Source organism: Odocoileus virginianus, chromosome 33 (assembly GCF_023699985.2).
Source record: "Odocoileus virginianus isolate 20LAN1187 ecotype Illinois chromosome 33, Ovbor_1.2, whole genome shotgun sequence".
Taxonomy (NCBI): Eukaryota; Metazoa; Chordata; class Mammalia; order Artiodactyla; family Cervidae; genus Odocoileus; species Odocoileus virginianus.
Window position 1 is genome coordinate 31,490,008 of NC_069706.1, and position 24,848 is coordinate 31,514,855.

Genomic DNA, 24,848 nt, shown 5'->3' on the forward strand with positions numbered 1-24,848 from the left:
ATTTTTCTTTCTGTGACTCTACTATCGCACCCACAGCTTTCTCCTTCCATGAGGGAAATGTCAGCTTATTAGCAAGCACCAATGATCTACTAGGATTGGCTGTTTCTTACATACCAGGTTCGATTGCTAGAACTAAACGTCCTGGAGGCTAAAGTTTGAGCCTGTTCATGTAGACGCCCATTATCTACGCCAACTAGTTATGAGTTAGGAGATACCAGAGTGGCATCTCTGATGGTAATGTCCACAATCTTATTTCACTAAATGGCTTGGAAACATAAGGATTTTTTTTTTTAAATATAAGAATTTTTAAAGTGTAAATTCTTCATTGTTCCTTAGCTGATTTCTGATTTCACAGAGAGGTAAATTTTCATTAAGCTACCCAAGTATTCATGTTGGGCAATCCAGGATAATGAGGGGGAAAAACTTAAATTCTGACTTTTCCTCAAGGCACTGAGTCTCAGAGAGCTAAACCATGTAAGTAAAGCTGAAGTGCACGGATTCTGAAAACAGCAAACAATTAAATGAACTAAGTTTGTAGCTGCCACTTGAACTGCACCTGAAAGCTGGCTTCCTGGGTCCGGAAGAGCCAGAGCCACTCTCGGAAACCAGGGGAGGAACAAGAATCTGCACCCAGAAGACTCGGACTTTTTGTGGTAAAACTCACATGGTTTCTTTCACAAAACAGAAAAGCCCTGTGTCCTCGTGATTCTCTGTGGCACTTCTGGGCTTCCTTTGATCTTCGCAGTGTTATAATGCAGTGAGGCCCCATGTACACTACATGACTGAAAGGTTCAGTAATCACTCAGTAGTTTTAATGACACTGGTCCACTCAGTATTTGCTGATCGTCTGCACGGGCACCACGCACTGTTCTACGAACAGCCAAGACACATGAGGTGCGGGCTGGTGTACGAACCATGTTACAGTGGAGGAAAAAGGCAGCCATTAGTCCTTCGGGAAAAATTAAAGCATGATGACATACAGTGTGCTTCGTGTTTACGTCAGACGAGCACCCGGTGAAGGCCTCTCCAAAGAAGACGCACGTAAACTGAGACATAAAGCACCGGCACCACACACCTGAGGCAAGAGCATTCCCGAAACCAGGGCGCTGACAGCGCAGCAATCCAAGGAGGGGATGGCCTTACAAAAGTAAAGAACGAGCAGCTGGTCCTTACAGCTGGTACCGAAGTGAGCGGGCAGGACAGGGAGCGAGGAGGCTCCAGGAGAACGGGGGGCAGCCGGGGTCAGGGGCTGTGCAGCTTGTTCGCAGCACAGAGGGAAGCCACAGCGCACCGAACAGTGACGAGCTGTGTTTTCGCAGTGAGATGGAAAGCTGGCGGCTTTGGGTACAGTGATCGGCTTTGACTATCGGGAGACAGCAGTGAGGAAGACAAAGGTGCAGATCTGCGCTATGCTGTACATGGAGGCCTTGTGGAAGTGAAGAAATCAAGCGTGACTGCAGGGGGTTTGGCCTGGATGCCCGGGGAGTGTGGTGGCGCTGGGAGGATGGGGAAAGGGACAGGCTGCAGGGGAGTCAAGGACCCGACTGGGGGTGTATGGGGTCGGAAGAGCTGCCCACCAGCTGGGTGAATACACAGGCGCAGTGTTACAAAGACTCAGGGCTAGAAACCTGAATGTGAAAGTCACTGTTCAATATAGACGACACATCATTTTTAAGGTAGACAGAGTGAGACTAACTGTGGAGAACGCAAGCCCAAGGGCTCGGGACTGAGCTGTGGAGGAGCATCCAAAATGCAAAGCCTGAACTCACGCGAGGGGCCGAGGAGAGAATGGAGAGGAGAGCCAGTGAGATGGAAAGAAATGCGGTGTCAGTGATATGTGAAACTTTCCCTAAGAGTAGTCGAAAATGCCTAAGTAAGAAAGTGACAAAACACGTCACAGTGGTAAACCAAAGCTGAGTCCTGTAACTGTCTGGGGACACAGAGAACAGCGACCACTACAGACACGGCCTTCCCTCCGGGACAGGGCGCCCGACGGCCCCCACACTCCACCGGGGCACGCTGCTAACCGGACTCCCTGTCTGCGAGCCGCTCAGTGCCGACAGCCTGTCCGCAGTCCCAGTAACTTACTCAAGGGGACGTGGGTTCATCACAACGTTCTCTCCCCTTCCGCACAGGTTTAAAACTTTTCACAATATGTGTTCAAAAAGCAAACAGTACAAGAGAGCTGGAGATGAGCCATCCACGGCATCTACTTTCTTAAAAAGTGAAATTTGGAAAAATTATTGTGTTAATACTTTAGCTAGGGAGGAAATTAGACTTACCAAATTTTTTACAGAAAAGCTGATCTACCATCTTTCGTAACTTAGTGATTCTGGCATACCACTCTTCCTTGACTGTAAGGGTAACATACACAAATTCTTCAGTTTGATGACATTAATAAAATTACTAAATATCATGAAATAAATTATTTTAAGTAGGCAGTATTGTTTCCCTGTTCTAAAATTATTTCTAAGATTTCATAATGTGTTTATCAAAACAGTGCTGACACTGAATGAAAAGTGTAAAAACTCACAAAACAATGACAAAATGAAAATTTATAATTTAATAGTCATATTACACAGGTACTATAACGTGTCATCATTAAAGCTAGGAAAGAGAATCCATTTTACTAAAGTACAGCTAGCAGACAGTTTTTGTTACAATACGTTTGGGGCTATGATAATGCTGGCAATCCTTTTATTATACCAACTGTAAGTGATAAACTTTTCATTTTATGTCCCCACCTAACGTCTTCCACTACAGAGCAAAAGCAACTAAGAGAACAAATCATGACTGTATTTCCTTCAAAACACATTTAACCAACAAGTGATGATGCTTATGGCTTTCTGTGCTAAGTCTTTAAGTTGTGGGTATCAAGATGGATGATCATTCAACTGATTAATCTAGACTAGCATAATAAACTGTTTGACACATTATTCCAGATAAATTTTGCATCTCAAATGGAGAACAGACATCGTCCTTTTATAGTCTACCCAGAAATGTGATGTTTACATTTATTTATAATGAGTTATTGAGAAGAAAAGGAGCTCAAGAATCTAGAACAATATTCCTTGTACATCATGTTCTGATTTAATATACAATTTGACATAAGACTGGAGACCTACCTCCTGAAGCTGGTTTATCAAGCTGTAAGTCTTCACGTGTTGAATTCAAAAGTTCATGTCTGAAAGGTGAGAAAAAATACTAAATATTTACCCCATCAATATTTAGCAAAAGTAGTAATTACCAGCACTTATATAATAATTCAGTTTCCAAGGCCAGTTTTCAAAAGATAGCCTGGACTCCTGAGCACAATTAAATACTAAGAGATTTAAGACAACTTGGTAACTGCAAGTTGTTTCATAATGGTCTTCATGGACATGTGTCCTCAAACACACATACAAAAAAAAACAGTTAACTTGGTAAATCAAAGGTATTTTACAAAAGCAAAACAGCAAAAGAATCAAACTACAAAATTTTAAATGAGATTCTTCAATTTCACTTTACATTCAAGATAAACTTACTTTAACTTATCTATAATCTAATTATAAAAATCCTAAAAAATTTCAAAACTAACTGAACTATATTTCAGAATACACATGCTTTTAAAATTTTCCAAAAAATAAATAAATAAAACAAAAAAAATAAATAAAATTTTCCAAATACATAAACACTCCAGAGAATTTGCACAATCTGACTTATGTATCACTATTTTATTGTAATACCCTCAAGTAACAGAGCAGAGGCAGGAAGAGTCTAATCACAGAGAAGCATGACAATGTATTGACCATAATCTCAGAAATGTTGGAAACTAATGCAGGATTAAGGTAATGGAGGAGCTGTGAAATAAAACATTTGCTGAAGTACAATAAACCAATAGTGTATGTGTATCAAGACTAACCACATTTAACATTTAGGGAAAGGCTTACTAAGTGTTTTCCAAACGTGGAAGTGGCTTCCAATAAATGAGGATATCAAAGGGACTTGAAAAGAACGTGCAAGGCATGAGTATCTTGTGATGAACTTGCACAAAGATTTAAATACCAAATATATAGTTTTATATGCTCTAATATTAGCAACAAGCAAAATCTACAAACTAATCTGCATATTTTCCTTAGTTATTAAAAAAAAATTAAAACTTCTGACAAATTAAAAACCAAGCACTGTAAGAAAATGACAGTATAGGAGTTCTGAAAACTATATGCCTCTTAATATCTCAATATGTGTGTGTGTATGTGTAAGGTTGTTTACACCTGCCTAGGACTAGTGTCAGGGTTTTATAACAAGCCCTTTTTGTTTACCATTCAGTTTCATGAAAGACTATGAAATATTTACTTCCTCCTTCTCTTTCCCATAATCCCTCATCTGTTTAAAAAAAAGAAAGGCGTGGGCAATCATGTAAACTGCTTGGCTGTACTGGACACATTGCACTGAACTGCCATTATTGTCATTTGGCCTTCAGAGCTTGTTCCCTGTGCCCAGGAGCCTCAAATTCTAATAATCACTGGAATCACCGGGGACCCGCATCACAAACAGGCTAGACCCAGTAGGTCTAGGTAGGATCTGAGATTCGGTGTCTCTCAAAGCTCTCAGGTGATGCCAACTCTGCTAGTCTGCATGGCTGCCTACCATGTGGTCTCATGTAAGCAGAGTTACACTTGACAACACCTGACTGATCATGGAAAAATGGAGGCCCAAATCTTTAAACTATCATTTGTTTGAAAGAAGAATATCTCTTAGTAACAAGCTTCTCTGTAGAGGATAGCTCACGTATTAACTGAGGTGTCTATTGAGTCTTTTTTAATCCTTCGTTAAATTGTGTTGTTCCCTTATTTAATACCAACGCAGCAGGAAGTCAGCTTGGTTATACTCTTTGGACAAGGTGTTTGTCTCCATTTTCTCAACCAGAATGAATAATATGAACATTTCTACAAATGACTATCCTGCTGCTGTTACTGACCTTACTATTTATAGCCCAAAGTCAGGAAAAAATTAAATCAGTTATAATATGCACATAACTCAAAAAGACATCCATATTAGAACTTAAAATCAAAGTCATGTATATAAGTGAACCGCCCACCTCCCACTGAAAAGTGAGGACTACAGAATAAATCCATCATGGTGTTCTCATTCCCAGGTCTGTGCCTGACTGAGGAATAAGCATTTGACACAAACTGAACCAAAGAGAAGTCGGGTTTTTCTGCTCTCAGAGAAACACAGGCAGCTAGTGCCTCCCTCAGTAGATGCGTCTGGCTGTGATTCCTGGAGCTACTACAAGCAGACTCAGAATTCGTCTAAGGAAGCTATCAGTGTAAGGAAGGCAGAATCTGGAGAGAAGCAGAAGCAGAGCCCTCACTGTTCTAATCCTCCAATCTCCCAGCTAGGTGAGATAAGCAGCTTACTGACAGTACCAGTCCAGTCTGAAGGAGGGTTTCTGTTATTTACTGCTGGAAACATCCCAACTGCTACCCAATCTCTTTTATGCTGGAATCTCTGATTTCATACATGTTTGTCTGGATAGAGAACTGAAGGTTCAACATATTTTCACATAGAACTTGGAAAGAATGACTTAACAGTGTTATATCTGTTACCGCTCAAATCAAGGATATGACAGTGTAACTTTCATTCTTTATTGTGACACGGTTTTGTTCTCTGGAACCTAGTACTTTCTGCCTTTATCCTTAGGGCGCTGAAACTTTATGAAATGTGACTAGGCATATATCTTTGTTTTCTTCTCATTTATCCTGCTCTACACGCTTGGAAAATGAATGCTATGCGTTTTTGACACTTTCCTTCTCTTTTCACGTTAAGTCAGATGTCGCATGAGTTTGAGCAAACTCCAGGAGATAATGGACAGGGAAACCCGGCAAGCTGTAGTACACGGGGTCACAAAAAGTCGGACATGACTCAGCGACAGAACAACAAATAGATGTCACTAGATAAGGACTCACTAGTCTTTCTCATGTCTCATGTACATAATCTTCTCTATGATTTATAATACTAACAAATCTTCTAGACTTTTCACTGAAAATTTTAGTTCAGCAATTATATTTAATAATTTCCTATGGACAATTAGTCTCCAGTTGTTCCCATTTACAAATGCATCTAGGACTTGCTTCATGTAGCTAAGAGAAAGTTTTCACACATCTACATTTGCTGAAATATATTGATAAATGTCCTAATAGTTTTTTAAACCTTTTATTGTAATCTTAATAGAATTTTAGTTGGTAGAAAATATGGAAATGTGTTACGTGGTTGCCATTTCTAAATGGAAGCAGATACACTTCCAAATGTTACATATACTTAAAATAAAAACTTCTTGCTACAACCCTTATGTCAGTACTAAAGAACTTATAGCATTCAGCTATTTTCTTTCTTTTCATTCTTACTTCTATTGTTTATTTTTTACAACCTACTTTATTTCCACATACGTTTTTAAAAATTCAGACCTAAAAAAATAAGACAGTCATACTTCAGTATTTTCTTTAGCATACTTAACAAAAAAATAGAAAAGAAAATACTGGTTGTATGCCAGTCAGGTTTGGACAGGTGTTCATATTCCAAAAGCAACTCTGTCAAAACTTACACAGCCACACTGAAAACCAGAAAATAAAACACCTTATTTTAGATATAGCCCCTAGTGGCCAGTGAGTATCTGTCAACAACATAGAAAGATGCAATAATCAAGGTCAAAGAAGAAGTTTAAGAGTCTTACTTCTTAATCACAAAACGAATCCTTTCCTTTGCAAGTAATATCCTCTCAAGGCGAGGGATTCCATAAGTAGATGGCCTTCTAAAGGGGATTCCTTCTGGAAGTCCTTCTACATAAAGATCTTCCACATGGGACTGGAAAAGAGGGTACGGGATCGTCACAGGACCTTTGGCTTTTATAGCTTGAGCTTTAAAGGTAAAAAGAGAAAGGAAAAATTATGAAATGACAAGGATTCAGCACAGACGGCAGAAAAGACTAATAATCGAATACATAGATATGACTGTAATTTTTATAACTTTATTTTTAAATTCCATTTATTATCACAGCATCAAAAGAAAAACAGCACAAAAGAACTGAAAGGAAAAGAACACCAAAGATGTCAGTGCTTTACTTAACCAAACTGCAAGGACATATTAACAATGTATTATTTTGAAATAATACAGATAGAGGCAGACTTTCTTTTGAAATTTTAACCACAAATGAATCCAGAAAAATATACCAGTTAATATCAGCTAGTACAAATAGCATATAATGAAGAAGCAATATTTTTAAAATATACTTTTGTAAAAAGGATTTTTTAGTAAAATAACTGAAGCAGAACATTTCTCCGAAATGTAGAAATTCTAGGATTTATGTATCCAAGAGCAAAAGAATACAACAGGTGCAAAAAGCCAAAAGGATGGGAAGTGTTACAAATCAAATATAATGAACAGACACTGATACTTTTATTAAACTACAAAGAGTCAGTTTGTCTAAATAATAAGGGACATGTAAACGCAACTGGGTATTCCATAGCACATACAACGTTTTTAGGTGTGACAATGGAACTGAGACTAAGAGAACACCTTCCTCTCACTGGACTTGGCACTTTTCAGCGAGAAGTTCTGAGAGGTGATGTGACACGATGTCTTGGACACCGGAGTTTAAAATGCTTTGCATCAAAGTCTACAACAAATATATATAAACAAACTCTCAAATATGCAAGCTGAAAGTTAAAAGAAATATTAGTTGATAATTAAATAAAGGAAACTCTTGTAAAGCTTTGCTATAACCTAGAAACAAAACTTCTAAGATGTGGACAGACACGATCCACGGCCTTCTCAGGGACAGATTAAAAAAGGCAGGCATGACACTGGCAGAATGGGACTTGCTCATGTTAGATGAACAGCCCAAGGTTAAAAAGCTCAAGAACAAAATATCACAAGAATTACTGACTTACCATACTTTCTTTCAAACAACTCTTCAACTTGTTTACGCAGATCAGTAATTCGAGCATTCCATTTCTCTGAAAATTTAGAGAAAAAGTTAAAACTCAATAATAAATCCCTCTTTGGGGCACTAATATGCTCTTAACATGACCCAACATCTCAAGACTTATTTTCTACATAATATATCCTAATTTGAAACTAACCATCTATATAATTTTACTGCTTTCCTAAGAACTGTTTTGTTGTATTTTTTTTTAATGGTACTTAGAATTGGTTCAATAAGATATTGGAGGTAGGGGTATTTAAAGTTTATTTTAAAAACCCTTCTTTTACTGAGTACCTCTTTCTAAATTCATAAATTCTGTAAAGCAGGAGGGTAGAGAAGACCCATACAATTAAACACTACAAAGTGAGGCAAAAATGAGAGAGACAGTCTCCAAGACTGTGCAGGAAACCTTCCAACACATGTCTGAGTTGTATGGAAATAAAGAGTTTATGCATAGTTGTAATTCATAATAGCATGCTAAAAAACACATGTAAACTTAGTACGGGTGTGGTGAACTGCATGCATGCTCAGCCATGTCTAACTCTTTGTGACCCCATGGACTATAGCCCACCAGGCTCCTCTGTCCATAGAATTTTCCACGAAAGAATACTGGAGTGGGTAGCCATTTCCTTCTCCAGGAGATCTTCCCAACCCAGGGATTGAATCTGTATCTCTGGCGTCTCCTGAATTGGCAGGTGGATTCTTTACCATTAGCACCACTAGGAAGCCCAGTAATTATGACTAAAGACAAGTTAAAATATATTAAAGTACTATTTTTTAAAATACATACAGCTAACTGTTCTACCTATTCAAAATAAGGATCACAAACCCAATTTGCCACTAATATTTCACTTAGTCCCTTCAAATGGATACATTGTCTCCACTGGGATTTGATTAGATTAGAGGCTAGTAGTTACACAAAGCAAGAAAAATTAACATCAAAATTCTGTCTGGGGCTTCCCTGGTGGCCCAGTCGTTCAGAATCCGCCTGCCAACGCAGGGGATGTGGCTTCGATCCCTGATCCAGAAACTAAGATCCCATATGCTGTAGGGCACCTGACCCCGTGAGCCATGACTACTGCAGCCCAGACCCCTAGAGTCTGTGCAAGGCAACAAGAGAAGCCCGTGCACTGCAACCAAGTCCCACCACAGCCAAAAAATAAAATCAAGCTTCAAAAAAATTATATTTGAAATTAAAAAGTGATCTAAATCTCAGACAGATAACTGAACTACTAAGTCAGTAACAATGATTCTTCAACCTGCCCATTCATTTTTGATGGCTGCACCACGGCTTGTGGGCTCTTAGTTCCCCTGACCAAGGACTATAAACCTGGGCCCGAGCAGTGAAAGTGGTCCTAACTACTGGACCACCAGTGAATGTCCTCAAGCCTACCAATTCTAATTAACAACGGAAGATACCACACTTAACCGGGATCTTACCGAAGTTGAACTCCCTCACTTTCCGCTTGCCGGCATTGGCAGGTTCTGTGACGGGTGGCTGGGGAGGTTCACTGCTCTTTGGTCTCTTGGCAGGTGGAGGATAGTCATCATCTTGAAAAAGAAAACCATCATCACTGGAGGGACAGGCAAAATGCATGACAGCCACTGCCTGTAAAGATCTCAACATTTGAAAGACGTGGGGGGATTTAAGTATGACTGGAACGTCAGTTGTTAATTTCTGTATTGCCATTTCAGCATCATTTTTTCCCAGTTACATTTCCAGCTTTCCTACTCTTCTGGGAGCTGATCAAGTGAATCATCCTCATTTTCCTTTGTCTTCTTTTTCCAATTTGCTTGAAATTAGTTTGAATTAAGTCATTAGAAATTTCCTTTTCTCCTAACTCTTCTCAGAGGGCTGTCAAGAATGACAGTGTATTTTAAGTCTTTCATGAAAAAGGCTTCAATGGAGACAGCTAAGGAAACCATACAAATATATAAGAAAGGGGGAAGAATATGTAGCTTGAATGGAAAAATTTATTTTTTATTTTTTTATTTTTTTGGAAAAATATTTAAACTTATACAATATTCAAGCACATAAAGGATGTCAGATAGCTAACTGTACAGATAACTTTAAATAAACAAAACTAAAAGAAATAAGATTACATTATTTGTGAAACAAGCATTGTTGATTCATCCGATACAATACCTATGTATGGCAATCATATACTTAAGCACAGAATATAGACCACCCAAGACATCTATAGTAAGATTTCTTTGTAGCTATGGCTACAACTCAACTCTGTTATGATGCTTCAGTATATCTGGTGTTAGAATTAAGGACATTGGATCAAGTAAGAAAAGCTGTCACTGTCATATTCTTCTGATCCCTGGAAAATATCAGTTGGCACACGACTAAGATTTCTACTCAAACACCATCTGTAAATTATTGAAAATATCATTTTAAGAAATCTACACTTAAAATAAATGTGGAATGAGGAAGAAAACAATTATTGAGTTAAAGGAAACAGCAGTAACAAAGAGATACCATAAGATACAATAAATTACCCTTTTCAGGGTAACTATTCTCATTTTATAGCTAAACAAACAGGATCAGAGAATGTTACATGACTTAACTATGTTATGAGATCATGGATATAATTCTTTCAGCTATTAACTAATAGATAAGCTCTCAAAGAATAACATGAAATCTAAATTTAGCATCATATACTATGTTGCCTTGCTGAGCAAAGGGTAACTTTTATATACTCTGTATATTAATCAAGGGAATCTAAGTGTAAGCCTAAAATACTTAAATGTCACTCCTATCACAGCATCAGAGGACAGGGCACAACGATTCTCCTGTTCACTGACTGTGGGTTCTTCCTTTACGGCTAATAGGGATTGGTGCCACAAACCCTGTGGATACCAAAATATAGGGATGCTGAAGTCACTATAAAATTAGCATATTATTCACATATAACCTATGCACATCCTCCCTTATACTTTATATCATCTCTAGATAACTTACAATACCTAAGACAACGTAAGTGCTGTACAGATTAGTTCCCTGGCACATGGCAAATTCAAATTTTGCTTTTTAGAACTTTCTAAAAAAAGCTGTTCCCGGGGGAATACATGTAAATCCATGGCTAATTCATTTCAATGTATGACAAAAACTACTGCAATGATGTCAAGTAATTAGCCTCCAACTAATAAAAATAAATGGAAAATTTAAAAAAAGCTGTTCCCAAATACTTTTCATCCATAGTTGGTTAAAGCTTGGAGATATGGAGGGCCAACTAAAACATCAACAGATTTCCTAGAAACCTGAAATTATTTACTGACCATTCAAACCAACAGGAGAAAAAGGTATTGAGTCACTGGGGCCAGATAAAGTCATATTAGGACCTATTTACATGCTGGTAAATCTGGAGAAGGAAATGGCAACCCCTCCAGTATTCTTTCCTGAAAAATGTTGAGGATGGAGGAGCCTGTAGGCTACAGTCCATGGGGTCAAAAAGAGCTGGACACAACTGAGCGACCAAGCACAGCACCTGCGCTGGTGAATCTAGAAGCACTCACTCCAACGGGTACTGTTTCAGACAAAAGGTATCATACGAGCAACGCACGACACCATAGAAACTTCCAAGTGTTAAATTCCACTGCAGAAAAGCACGCTCAAAACCAGAAAAAAAAATCTGTAGTAAAGAACGACTTTAAAATGACAAACTACCAGTAAAATAAAAACTTGACTATGAAGAATTCTGGGCTCATAAGTTAGCGCAAGGATTAAAAATAGTCAAAAGATTCCATAATAGGTTTGAACCTAATTATTTAAGGCCCTAAGTAGATACATTTTGGAAAACATATTAGGTATCTCTAATGTTTGGTTTCTGAAAACAGACAGACAAAATCCTTCTTTTCCAATTTCCAAACAGATTTTTAGAAGCCAAAGAATATTTTTAGGCTAGTTTGCAAAGGATAAAATGAAATATACTCATCTGACCTATGAACACTGTCCAAGCATTTTAACTGTTCAGTGTATTTCTTTATGAACATTAAGCAATGATATTTAAAACAAAACTATTTTCCTTACAGGCTAATATAGCCTAAATATTTCTATAAATTATAACTTTAAATGATTGTTAATAAAATTAGATAAAATGAATACTGAAAGAGTATAAAATGAAAAAAGAAAATATAGCTTATGATGTTAACGAAATTCATCCCAACTGTAATCTGAGAAGTTTGAAACCGAGGTGAAGGGGAAAGGGCAAGACAGCTTTGCTTTTCTTTAGTGTTCAACAACCTCATTTCTTCAGTCAGATTAACTTACTTTAAAACAAAAGGATTTCACAGTATAAATATATTTTATAAAAATAACCTCCTTAACCATAACTAGAAAAAAGACAAATCTAGGAGTGTTTTTTAACAAGTTAACAAATGATTTAACAAAGACTTTAAAACATTAAAAAGCATTTATCACATTTCTCTTGAGACAGTAATGAAGTCAATCTATTAAATATTTAATATTTAATAATATATAAATAATATTTAATTTATTAAATATGAACAGATGAAGTTATTTGTGATGATAAAATACAACATAAATTCTATTAAAAGACTAACCCATTTCATATACTTACTACTTAATTATAAAGTGTTTTAATTTATATGAAATATGGAATTACATCAAGAAGAGCTATGAACTCAAACACACCTATTTTTTTCCTCCACTACTGCAGCAAAAAACTGATTCTGGGAAAGTATGAGGAAACGTTACTCTTGACCTCACAATCCATTTCACAAAGGATTAAAATTATTTCTCTGTAGCAGAAATCAGTCTGCCTCTAACAATCAGTTCAGCAGGGAGCACTGTTTTCTAATTATCATGATACTTCCACATTATAAACAATCACTTTTGTGTAAAAAATAACCATGCATCTCTGGATGCTTCAAATTTAAGCTCAAACTAAAAATGTTTATATCTTCAAAACTAAAAGCTTATAAAATGAATTTCAAGGTATTTTAGCATGCAAAAGCTGCAAATGAGTGAGGAATATGGCCTAGCTATGGCACAGTGCTAAAAACAAGCCTCCTATCCGATGAAAAAAAGGGCAGAGATAGTCCCCGATTCAAAATTTCTATCAAGAAAAACCCGGCTTTCCTTTTTGCAACATACTACTTACAGATATGCCCATAGATAACACAGAAATCAGAGCTCAAATGTGTTACTGAATTTATCTAATTCTTGATGAATGCATTAACATATAAAAACTTTTTTTCTGATACTTATTATTTTCAACATGATCAAATTGGTCATTTTATCAAATCATCTGACACCTATTCAAACTAAAAGAAATGAAATAAAAATAAATCAGGTATTCTTTCCCTCGAAATTACTTGGAACTACTAATTACCCTCCACATTTCAAATTAATAAATGGCATTTTTCACACACAGATCCAGGTCCTAAAGCCTCCAAAAGTCTTAATTTTTATATAATAATTGGATGTCAACTAAGTGATTTGTTAGCAACTATAAAATTAAAAACAAAATATTCAAATGATAACATACCCAACTATACAGATTCTATAAACTCTCAAGTAACATTTATAAGAATAATTAAACAACAACCAACCTAAACAATCGCTCTATCTTCAAAAATACCCAGAATTCAATCACTCCTTGTTCCTACTGTCACCACGCAATTCTAAAGTATCTCCCTCTGAGTAACTATAATAGCTTTGCTTCCATCATGATCTGCTCTCTCAGGCTTTACGGAGGCCCTGTTTCTTCAAAAAGAATTTACTACTTCCCTGCTCAAAACCCTCCAATGGACTTGCCTATCTTGTTCATTCCAAAATCTCTAACACCTATTCCAGCCATCAGTACATACAAGGTGTCTGGTATCTGTGGACTGATAAATGAACATCTGAATAGCACAATCCTGAAAATTATATTTGACAGTCAAAAATTTCTAAATTTCAGCCAAAAAAGGATACCATCAGAGGATGAAATCCAACTACTCAACCCTAAAACAGTATTATCCAAAGAGTAGTCCATGTATATATATGCAGTGTTATGAACTGCATTCCTATGTGTAAATATTTATGTAATTAATTTATTTACCAAAGAAAACTTTAAATTTCCAAGAGTTTTACTTAAGAAGACATGAAATTTTAAAAATTGTAAAAAAAAGAAGATATGAAACCCTTTTAATCTATTTAAAAGCAATCTGAAGACAAATAATAATAATCAGGGGGTCATGCCTCAGCCAAATAAACACGTGTGAATAGCTCAAGTTGGGGAAAAATGTTTGAAAGTGAACTGCATATAAGGAAACCTCTTTTAAAGCAAAATACTTCCCATTTTTAGCTCATTCATGACAGCCAGACTTCAAATAATTCTGAGGCAAGATTTTCTCTGCCCTTATCAAACACATGCCTAAGCCAAAGACCTGACAACAGTCTGATTTTACCCAAATGAAGTCATGGTGTTTATGAAATCAAGGCATGCACAGCCATATAACTCTAAGGGCCGTTTCCCAAAGGTCACAGAGGTTCCACATGTGCACCACTGACTTCAATAGCAAACAGATCACCACAAATGGAAGGGAAGCCTAGCATGCTGCAGTTGCGAAGAGGCAGACACGACTGAGAGACTGAACTTAAAGAAATGGAAGAGCAGATCTCAGCTCAGGGGGCTATTTCTCGCAGGATAACGTGTCTGCGTCGGTCTCAAGCAGACCCTTCATAACACGTCACATAGCGGCAAATAAAGATATCAAGGTTAGTGTGGAGAATCTTATTACAAAACTCACTTGAAGTTTTTTCCTTTTTATAAACTTTTTGGGAAATGCAGGAATATACAATAGGAGAAAACAAAAGCACCACCACGCAAGCAGGATTATCTTAACCTTTTCGAGTACAAGGATTTTCCTAAAGAAAACTAACATAGTCCTCTAGGTACACTTCTCCTTTTAAATGTGCCTTGTTCGGGAAAGCAGGTTCTTCCCCTCCACCCCGCTACTAAGCATATTACACTAGAGGTCTTTTTTCAGATCTCTTGTATGTTTTAAGTTACCATTTCAATGTGTGATATTTTTCTAATATTAAAATATCAAAATTTAATTTTCTAACCATAGATTTTTTTCTAGTTTCGACCATCTATAGTCATCTTTCTAGAAAAAAAAAAATACAATATGCTTATCAAAAAGATGTGGCTGTGAGTTCTCATTTGACCTTCCTTGTTAATATCACAGACTTACAATTTACCTTCCATGACATATGGATAACAATTAGCAATTTAATTAAGAGTTGGTATATAGTTTGTGAGCATATATCCCATGGAAAATGGTACTAGGAAAAGTAATTACTTTCCACAGACCTGGTATTTCTCTGGTCTTCTGAACATAAAGCAGCAGCCTCAACAGCAAAATTCTACTAGTTGGAAAATTTGGATGATAAAACAACATCTTGGCACTATGTCTTAGTTTAAAAGAAATGGGATTTATCATTCCCTTCAAAGAATGAAAACTGAAAAGACTGACACACGTTTTAGGTTTGTAAGCTATTGATTTCTTAATTATTTTGACATCCCTTTAAAGGTTTACACTATCAAAAGCAAGTGTTTATTTTCTAAACAATTCTAATATAGCCTTTATGGGTTTTAAGGTTTAAGATAAATCAGTGTGGTTATTAGTCCTATTTTAAAGGTTTATGCTAATAATTTTATAAAATATTTATTTGGCTGCACCAGATCTCAGTTGCAGCATGTGGGATCTAGTTCCCCGATCTGGGATTGAACTCGGGTCTGCTGCGTTGGGAGTGCTCAGCCTTAGCCACTGGACCAACAGGGGAGTCCCTTTACTGATAATTTTAATCATCATCTATTTTTCTTATCTCTATAGGAAGGAAAAGGTTCTGAGTATTTGTAATATCTAGATTTTAACTTATAATTTCATTTTATAATATCCAGATATTATATAACCTAGATTTTCTTCTCATAGTTGAGCTTCTAATTTAAAGTCAACTATTGAGGACTTCCCTGGTGGTCCAGGGGTTAAGACTTCACACTTCCTATGCAGGGGGTGTGGCACTGATTCAATCCCTGGTTGGGGAACTAAGATCCCACAAGCTGCCTGGTGTGGCCAATAAATAAATGAATAAATGAATGAATGAATAAATGAATAAATTAAATTGTTAAATGCTAGACTAGAAACAATTCAAAACAATTTTAGGTTAGTAAAATTATGCTAATGATAAAATGTGTATATTAAATTAACTGAGATGTTAACATGCAAAGTAGGAGAAAATTTCTGATACTGGGTAAAAGCTACCAATCAGCTTATAATTTAGAAGCAAAATATTTTCAATAGTCTGAAATAGCCAAACACCATAAATAACCAAGTGGACACCAGTAGAAGACAGGTTATTATAAATAAAGACGAAAAGGAGAGACACAGATGGCAAACCAAGAAAAGGTTATGCAGCAGTTAAAAAAAAAAAGTGAAGTACAAAGATGTAAAGTTATGAGAAAAACACTATGGGAAATGTGATATATGTGTATTTTACTTGCTCATTATAAAGCTGTACACTGAAAACACCTACTAATTTTTGCCAAACTACATGTATGTGTACACATCTAACTTATTTTTAGATTTCACAATAAAGTGACACCTATCACTGAGAACAGGGACACTGGAGTCGGGGGAGAGGGGCGGTTAACAAAATTCTTTTCTGCTTTAGAAAAGAATTACTTTAAGGAGAATAAAAACCTATAGGAGTCATGTAAGATAACTTAAAAAGAAAAAAACCAATATATTTAAAAATTATGAAATATAAGGTATGCTCCTGTTAATAATTAGCTGAATCTTTAAATAATGCAGGACACACTGGCTCGTCTGCATTCATGCGCTGTCTCTGAAGAAGAAACTAGGTCTGAAGCAACTTTATATACATTAGTTTAGAGTATTTTTACAGCTGCCGCTTCAAAAGTTTTGGAGGACACGTTGTATGTTAGCATTTTATGGGGAAAACTCGCTTTAGATATTGAACTATCAACACTTTCTCCTCCCCTTCACTAAGGTTGACAACCGGGGTCCTGGCACTAAGTTAAGTCTCCTATGTCACAGCTCAGTACAGGTTATGAATCTGTTTTTGTGTGCACCCGGTCTGGTCATAGTTTTCTCTTTTTAAAAATTCTGTTTCCCAATGGTAGAAAGTACCAGTATATAGCCTGGTCCACCGTTCATCTTCACAGCTTACTTTTGCTGAATAAAACTCCCAAAGCATTGGGTGTGCTGTGGGATGTGGTTACTTTAGTCACACATACACATATATGCTTCCATTTTTTTTTCCCACAAGTTTCCTTTAAAAATGAATGAAATGCATAATTGGCAATGTGAATGTGACAAATAATTTTTATGACCAGAAGTACACTTTTGGAATCAAGGGTTTTAGATAACTAACCTTCAATAGTCACCTCAACTTCGGGGTCCTCACTTGTTTCTGAAGGGACATGTTGAGTAGAATCTTGAAAAAAATAAAATTCTAAAATGACATTCATTATAAAGCACTTTCTATTATGTTCCAACATTTTACGGATTTGATATTCCAAAAGCAGCCTACCATAAAACTTTACTGTCATTTGAATTCAGCTCATACTTGTTAAAAGAAAATCTCTGACCCTTTTAAACAGGGAGAAGAGAAAACAAAAAGTAGAGAAACTTTGGAAAACTAGACAATACCAAGTTACCTGCATTAAAGGACTCAAACTTTCTAGAGGAGTAAGATTATAATGAAGTTAAAATTATTTTCCTGCTGTAACTAGAAGGTGCTAGGATATAAACAAAGGCTTTATTATGTAAAAAAAAAAAAAAAAAACTATTTCTCCTCTTCTTTCAGAAGTACCAGGAGTGGCTTATATTGTTAAATAAAACCACAAAGTTTTTGCGGTGGGAACCTTCATATCATCAAAACAGTGATTACTGTAACAAATACAGACAGGACTGTATCACCTAACTAACTTTGCATGTAACATACTTTATAAAATTAAATATTTGTGTTACTACATAAAACAAATGTACATCAGAATGTTAGTGCTGGAAGCTCAGCTTGAGAGTATCTTCATCAACTCTCCTTTCATTTTGCAAAGGTTGAGAGATTAATTGATTTGCCAAAGATTATGTTTACTTGTTAGTAAAGGAATAAAGACTAGAACCTAACTTCAACTCTATTAACACTGCAATATGACAATAAAAATGTCCTCAAAAATAAAGTGATTCAAAGCCTAATATCTAAATCACATTGCCCAATGAACACCAGTACGATTCGTCTTGTATACAGGTTATTTCCTTGTTGTAAATACTGCCTATCTAAAACAGGATTTTGTTACACAGAAAATATCTAATTACCTGCACACAGTAAAAGAAAACAAACCAAAAAAAAAAATTTACCAACACCATCATCTATCAAGAAAATTCAACAAGAAATTTAAAATATTATTTTAAATGAGTATCTCAGTATTTCTGCAAGAAATGTATTCCATTAGAATACTACAATTCTAAATTTGAATTTAGAAAGATCAGTCAACTTTCCAGGGACCTTCAGAATTCCCACCACCCAAACAGCGTAAAATACCAAATTATGGATTTAAAAAAAAATTTAAAAAGCAAATATAAGGAATAAAAGGGTACAGAATAGACTCCTTTTTTAGTCTTAAAAAAATAAGATTTGACATGACCAGCTTATGTGAGAAACAGTAATTCTAAAATAAGATCCAGTTGCCTTACCACTTATTTTCCTTGGGAGAAAACCTACAAAAATTCTTTTGGAACTATCTAAACAGTTTACAAATTGGAAGCCATTCTGCATGGTAACAGTTTAACTCAAGATTCCAATAACTTAAAAAGCTGTAGCTGAATATTCATTCAATCCAACAAAGGAGGATGGCTGGTTAACAAAGCAGTCCACGGGGTGGCTGTGGGTATAAAAATGAGCAGCGAGATCATCTCTCTTTTTAGTAATCTTATGTAGACTACATTACCCTAATATGAACAGAGCCAGCAATAATTTAAATTTTAAATATTAAAACCATTCTTTCTAAATATGGCATAAGATGACCAAGAAAAAATGGACAACACTTTGCATCATGAAGAATTTTACTTACCACTTAAATTTTAGTCCCCACATGCTTTATTATTCAATACAGTAAAAGAGGTATAACATCTTTAGGGCTAAAAAAGAAAACCTGTTGGCTTAAGAAGGCATTCATACCATAAAAATCATTTTATTTCCAAATAAGCTTTTAAGGATAGTATTCCCTGTAGTACAGAATAACATAATATAAATACAGCAAAGTAAAAATTCCCATATCTAACCTTCTGCTGGTACTTCCATTTCTGTTCCTTCATTGCCCTCTGAAGAATGATGGCTTCCTAAAAAGAAGATAAACCCATATAATAAACCAATAAAGACTGACGCTGGGAGAAGAGAAACTAGGTAACAATGCAAATACAAATACAAGCTGATTCTTTTAACTTCTTAGCAGTTAATTCAAACAATATTATCTAATTCAGAAAAACATGTAACACTTCTGGTATGAAAAAGAATTATTTTAAAATGCAAATATATAGAGTAAACCTAAGTAGGTTTGGGGATTTAATATTAGTTACTAGAACTATACAATATAATTACTGATAGATATTCGAATTTGAGAAGTAGAATAGTATGTTTCAGAGTGCCAAGCTCATCTGCCATTGATGCACACACAAAAACACCTATCACAGTCAGTTCTCTCTTTGCTCGTAAGACTATCAGGTCTAGAAACATAAGTTCAGGTTTGGCTGTGAAATGTTTCTTGCTTTCCATTTGTACTATGGTGGAAGCTATGGAAACTAAATCCCCATTATTTAATCAAAGTTGCACTTAAAGGAAACGCAGAAGTTAAAACTTAAGATACTACCTTTAGTCTCAAAAGCATTTTAATTCAGGTAATATAATCTGCCTGCTTCTACAAACTGGAACATAAAGCAATGTATCAGGTTAGGCATTCAACAGTGAACAGGCTCATCCTAATGGAGAAACTTTACTCATAAACAGGAAAGAAGTCATCTAAAACCCAAGAGAGCCAATTAGGTTAAGTGCCCAAACTGCCCCTGACTATTGATCCTCTGTCCTTAAATGTCTGAGGTACTAACATCGAGAAGACTGAAAACCACTGCCTTCGTGTAGAAATACAAATGTATTACCTATAGGGAAGAATAAAGCAGGGGGCAGGAGGAAACATCAGGTCTATTTTGTCATCCATTGACAACTAATTTAAGAAACTATACTAAAGGTGACCCCCACCCCCAGACACAGGTTTTCTATGCCTTTATCTTGATTTTTAAAGAACACTGACTACAGTTTAAAAAAACAAAACTGTCACTCAGTGCCCAGCACCTTCCAATTTAAAGTGCCATGCTAAGACCAAAAATTTGGGGTTTTCCATGTCTAATTTTATGGAGCTCTAGTTATCTTGGGATTCTTTTCCATTTATTTTTTGTTCTGAAAACTCACCTGAGCTCAAAACAACGGGTAACTCTGTAGCCAAGAATTATTCTTTACTTAACTTCTTAAATTACGCTTTCTCAACACACAGCTCCCCTCTCCCCATTATACATTAACATTTGAATTTATGGAGCACTGGATTCTTTGACTGTAATGCCAAAGAAAACAAAAATGTGAGGTCAAAACAAGGAGAGATAATGGAGAAGGGACCAGTACTTAAAAAGGGAAGACTGGCTAAGAATAACTAAGGTTATCCATCAGGTCATAACATGATAACAGTACATGTAAACGATGATTCTGTGGGTGCTTTTTGTTCTTTCAAAATGTAAATTAAGCAATTACATTTATATTAAAAGTAGAGCTAAAGAAAAGACATCTTGGGACTTTCCTGGCGGTCCAGTAGTTAACACTCTGTGCTCCCAATGCAGGGGGCATGGGTTCAATCCCTGGTGGGGGAACTAGGACCCCACATGCTGCATAGTGCAACCAAAGAAGAAAAAAGAATGAAATCTAACGCACTCAAAGCCGGAATAAGCAGAGGTAAAGTAAAGCCATCACAAATAGCCTATGGTCATCAAGGGAGGGAACACTACACAGAAATTCCCCAAAAGACATTCAATCAATAAAACTAGGGATTTACAAATGATATCTTATAATCTTTCTAAACATATCAACATGACCTTACTGATATTTACATCACTAACTATACAATATAAGCCTTATTTCTGACTATTCTGATATAAGGTATAAATGTGTACTTTACCTTAAATATGAAAGTGTGTCATGTACCCATTTCGAGATTCATTACTAGATTCACAAAAGGGAAAATTGGTTTTCAAAAATTGTTGCTTGTGAAGTTCATTTATGTTTCAAAAAAAAAAAAAAGGCCAATACATTTCCTTTTCCATTTAGAAAAGTAATAATACAGATATAAATACAAAAACACAGTCTGTCCAGTATAAAGAAACATTAAATAAGAACATTATGTGGGAAAATGGAAGTGAAAAAGTTATACCTTGCAAAGACTTCGAAAGGGGGAGTTTGTCATCAACATCATCAGTTTCAGAAGGGCCTGCTTTGGGACACAAAGATAACACTTCAAAATGAATCCCAAAAATATATTTTGGGTCACTTCAGCAAACAAATTTGGGTGAGAGATATGGAATACTACAGCCTTTTCATGGGTAAAAAAAAAGCAAAAAAAAAAAAAAAAAGAGAGAGAGAGACTGACAAATGAATGGTGTCAATTTATGGTCTTAGTGAATGGAAAAAGTGTACTCAGATAAAGCCACATACAGATAGTCAAAAGAAATTTTGAAAATGACTAGACATGAAGTGAATGGGAATGATATGTCTAAAATGGTGGATATGGGTCATGTTTGTGACAGCAAACTGTAACTTTTACTTCATATAGATTACAAGCACAGATATATCTTACAAGGTGCATTTGTTTCTTCCTTGACAAATATTTGTCTTAATGCTTTGCCATACTAAAGAAAAATGCAGAATCAAATTGTTATGCCTTCCTCAGAATCTCTAAAATCATGCAATTAACCTATTAATAAGCTTGAAACTCCACTGAAATAGAAATATGACAATTATTAATTCAAAATCCTTTCCTACAGATCCATAAAAATTTTTAATAACATGGTTTTCCCCAATAATTAATATACAATATATTTTGTCTTAATTAAACCTTCACAGAATGCTATAGATATTGACAACACACTTGCATGTATTATGCTTTTAGTGACAGTAACAGATTTAAGAGAGAACAAAACATTGTGTTCTCAATGGCTACTTAACATAAACATGTTCTTATCTGAATATGAATACAAACTGCTTCACTTTCTCTGAATATTTTTTGGAAAACATCCTAAGACTTTGCAAATGCATGAGGAATTTCATGAAGAGGCACAAAACTATACATTATAAGTAAAGGACATAGCATAGAAAATAATTTCACAGAAAACAGAAAAATTATTTATATTTGGAAGCTAAATGAAGAGCAAAATGTTCAATGAGAGACCTGACTTCAAATGCCAGATTCACTGCTTCCTAGTCATGTAACCCTGGCTTAAAATATCCAGAAAAAATGTACTGTATGGTAGCAAAATGTACTGACTTCACAATACTGCTTTAGCTGCTCTTCTACAAGTCTAGCTATATATCATTATCAATATTGTTCTGCTCTAAATTATTTTAATAAGGTCCTCTTTAAGTCAATTAAAGTATATTTCTTAGGATTCCCATGGTATAGCATTTCTACTTTAAATAACATGCTTATTATTGACTTCTAATTAATTACAATGTTTTCTGGCAATTTCTTAAGGCTATCCATAAACAATTATAAAGTTAATTTTTGTAAAAGTTCCATATTTTATAAATAAACATTTATTTGCTGGGTATGGAATTCTGGATATACATGAATTGGTTTATGTTCATCAACTGTAGAGTTCAAATACTCTACTCTATAAGCATTCATCATTTGTTAAAATCTCCCATATGACTACATTCACAAATTTACCAACTCTATCAAATTGAATCAATTTTTTACTTAGGCTACATTTCTAGGTAATAAAAGTTAATGATTATCCTATCAACTTAGTATATTGATTATATAGTCTTACTCTTTATACTTGTTACTTTTTTCTTTTTTTTGGCCTCAAATTATTATTACTAAACTTGGTTTCCTTTGGTTAATATTTGCCCAGCTACCTTCACATATCACTATGCTATCAAATTATGTTGTTTAATTTTAGACACGTTTTAATAGCACATGACTTGGACTCTGTCATTAAATGAGTCCCACATGCATCCTTACAACTTGAGGAGTTTTTGCAGACAAATCACGCTTTCCCAGTGCTCACATCTGAGCCATCTTAGAGGAAGACTGATAGGTACACAGAGATGTGTCCAAGTCTATTCTGGAATTCGAAAAGTTTCGCAGAAAACATGAATGGTTTTAAAGTACAAGAACGAACAAATGAACTGTAGTATAATCACATTTGTTAACTACTGCAATGACAGTATTTCATCAGTACATGGGACTTCCCTGCTAGTCCAGTGGGTAAGAACCTGCCTGCCAGTGCAGGGGACCTGGGTTCGATCCCTGGTCCAGGAAGATCCCACACGGTGCGGGGCAACTAAGCCTGTGTGCCGCAACCACTGAGCCCGCGTGCCTGCAGCCGGTGCTCCACAACAAGAGAAACCACAGCAGTGAGAAGCCAGCACGCTGCAGAGAGAGCAGCCTGTGCTCGCTGCAACTAGAGAAAGCCTGTGTGCAGCAATCAGGACCCAGTGAGCCAAAAATAAATTAATAAATAAAGGAAATAAGCCAGTCACAAAAAAAGGACAAATACTAAAAAAAAAAAAAAAAAAAAAACCTGTACCTGACAAAATAGGTAAATCTCAGAAACCTGTACTGATACAGGAGAACATACATGAAACACATATAGAGTATGATACTGTTTGTTCCAAAGTTGAAAACTGAGAAAATACATAAAATGTTATGTGCCTGGATACACATACATTCTGTGGAACTGTATACTCATGTAAAGTATAAAATCATTATCAGGAAGGGCAAACCTCAATTTCAATAAAGTGGTTAACTCAGAGAAAAAATAGGAATAGGAAGGGCCTAAAGAAGGGAGTCAATAACACAGTCAACGTGTCACCTCATGTGAGATTCTGTAAACCTGGGAACATGTACATTATGTTTCTGGGTTTTAAACATTTTAAAAAAGCATTTTAGAATACATTAGGCCATCTGAATCTGTGCATTCAGCATCTGCAGATTCAACCAACCGCGGATCAAAAATATTTGGAACAGAAAAACTCCATAAAGTTACAGAATGCAAAATGTGAACTTCAAGCATGCTGGCAGTTACTGAGATAGCATTTACATTGTGTTAGATACTGCAGTAATATAGAGATGATTTAAATAAAGAATAGGGGAGGATGTTTGTAGGTTACATACAAATACTACACCATTTTATATAAGGGACTTGATCCCCTGTGGATTTTGATACTGCAGGGGGTTGGGGGGGTGACTCTGGAACCCATTCCCGTGGGTACTGACTATACAACACAGCAGTGCAAATACATGATCTGTAAGTACAATCAACAGCATGTCTCATAAATTACAGGTTTTACAGAAGAGGCCTGATACATGCTGATGGGTTCCATTTACGTGAACTACAAAAACAGACAAAACTAACTGAGGTTGTTACCATTCAGGACACTGGTAACAGGGCTGGAAAGGGGCCTGCCAAGGGAAAAGGAGCCTCCAGCATACTGACCCTAACAGGCCTTCAGAACGCACGAGGCCGGAAACAGAGGCAGTTGAAGGTGTCCGTACTTTTGTGGTGGACAGAACAAGAGGGGAGA

General features: G+C 35.9%; 1 protein-coding gene across 6 annotated transcripts in view; it reads right to left on the reverse strand.

The window, feature by feature from the left end:
• The window catches only part of GTF2I (general transcription factor IIi), a 79,560-nt gene that overhangs the window by 20,507 nt on the left and 34,205 nt on the right, over nucleotides 1-24,848 (reverse strand). Inside the window, exons 10-17 of one of the 6 annotated variants that reach the window (XM_070460203.1) lie at nucleotides 21,475-21,531; nucleotides 19,289-19,345; nucleotides 17,379-17,441; nucleotides 9,407-9,517; nucleotides 7,932-7,997; nucleotides 6,716-6,899; nucleotides 3,126-3,184; nucleotides 2,283-2,354 (exon numbers count right to left, since the gene is read on the reverse strand). In XM_070460203.1, the coding sequence (XP_070316304.1) occupies nucleotides 2,283-2,354; nucleotides 3,126-3,184; nucleotides 6,716-6,899; nucleotides 7,932-7,997; nucleotides 9,407-9,517; nucleotides 17,379-17,441; nucleotides 19,289-19,345; nucleotides 21,475-21,531 (669 nt within the window). Of the gene's footprint in view, nucleotides 1-2,282; nucleotides 2,355-3,125; nucleotides 3,185-6,715; nucleotides 6,900-7,931; nucleotides 7,998-9,406; nucleotides 9,518-17,378; nucleotides 17,442-19,288; nucleotides 19,346-21,474; nucleotides 21,535-24,848 lie in introns of all 6 variants that reach the window. The other 5 variants (XM_020894908.2, XM_020894911.2, XM_020894913.2 and 2 more) reach the window with 5 other exon arrangements.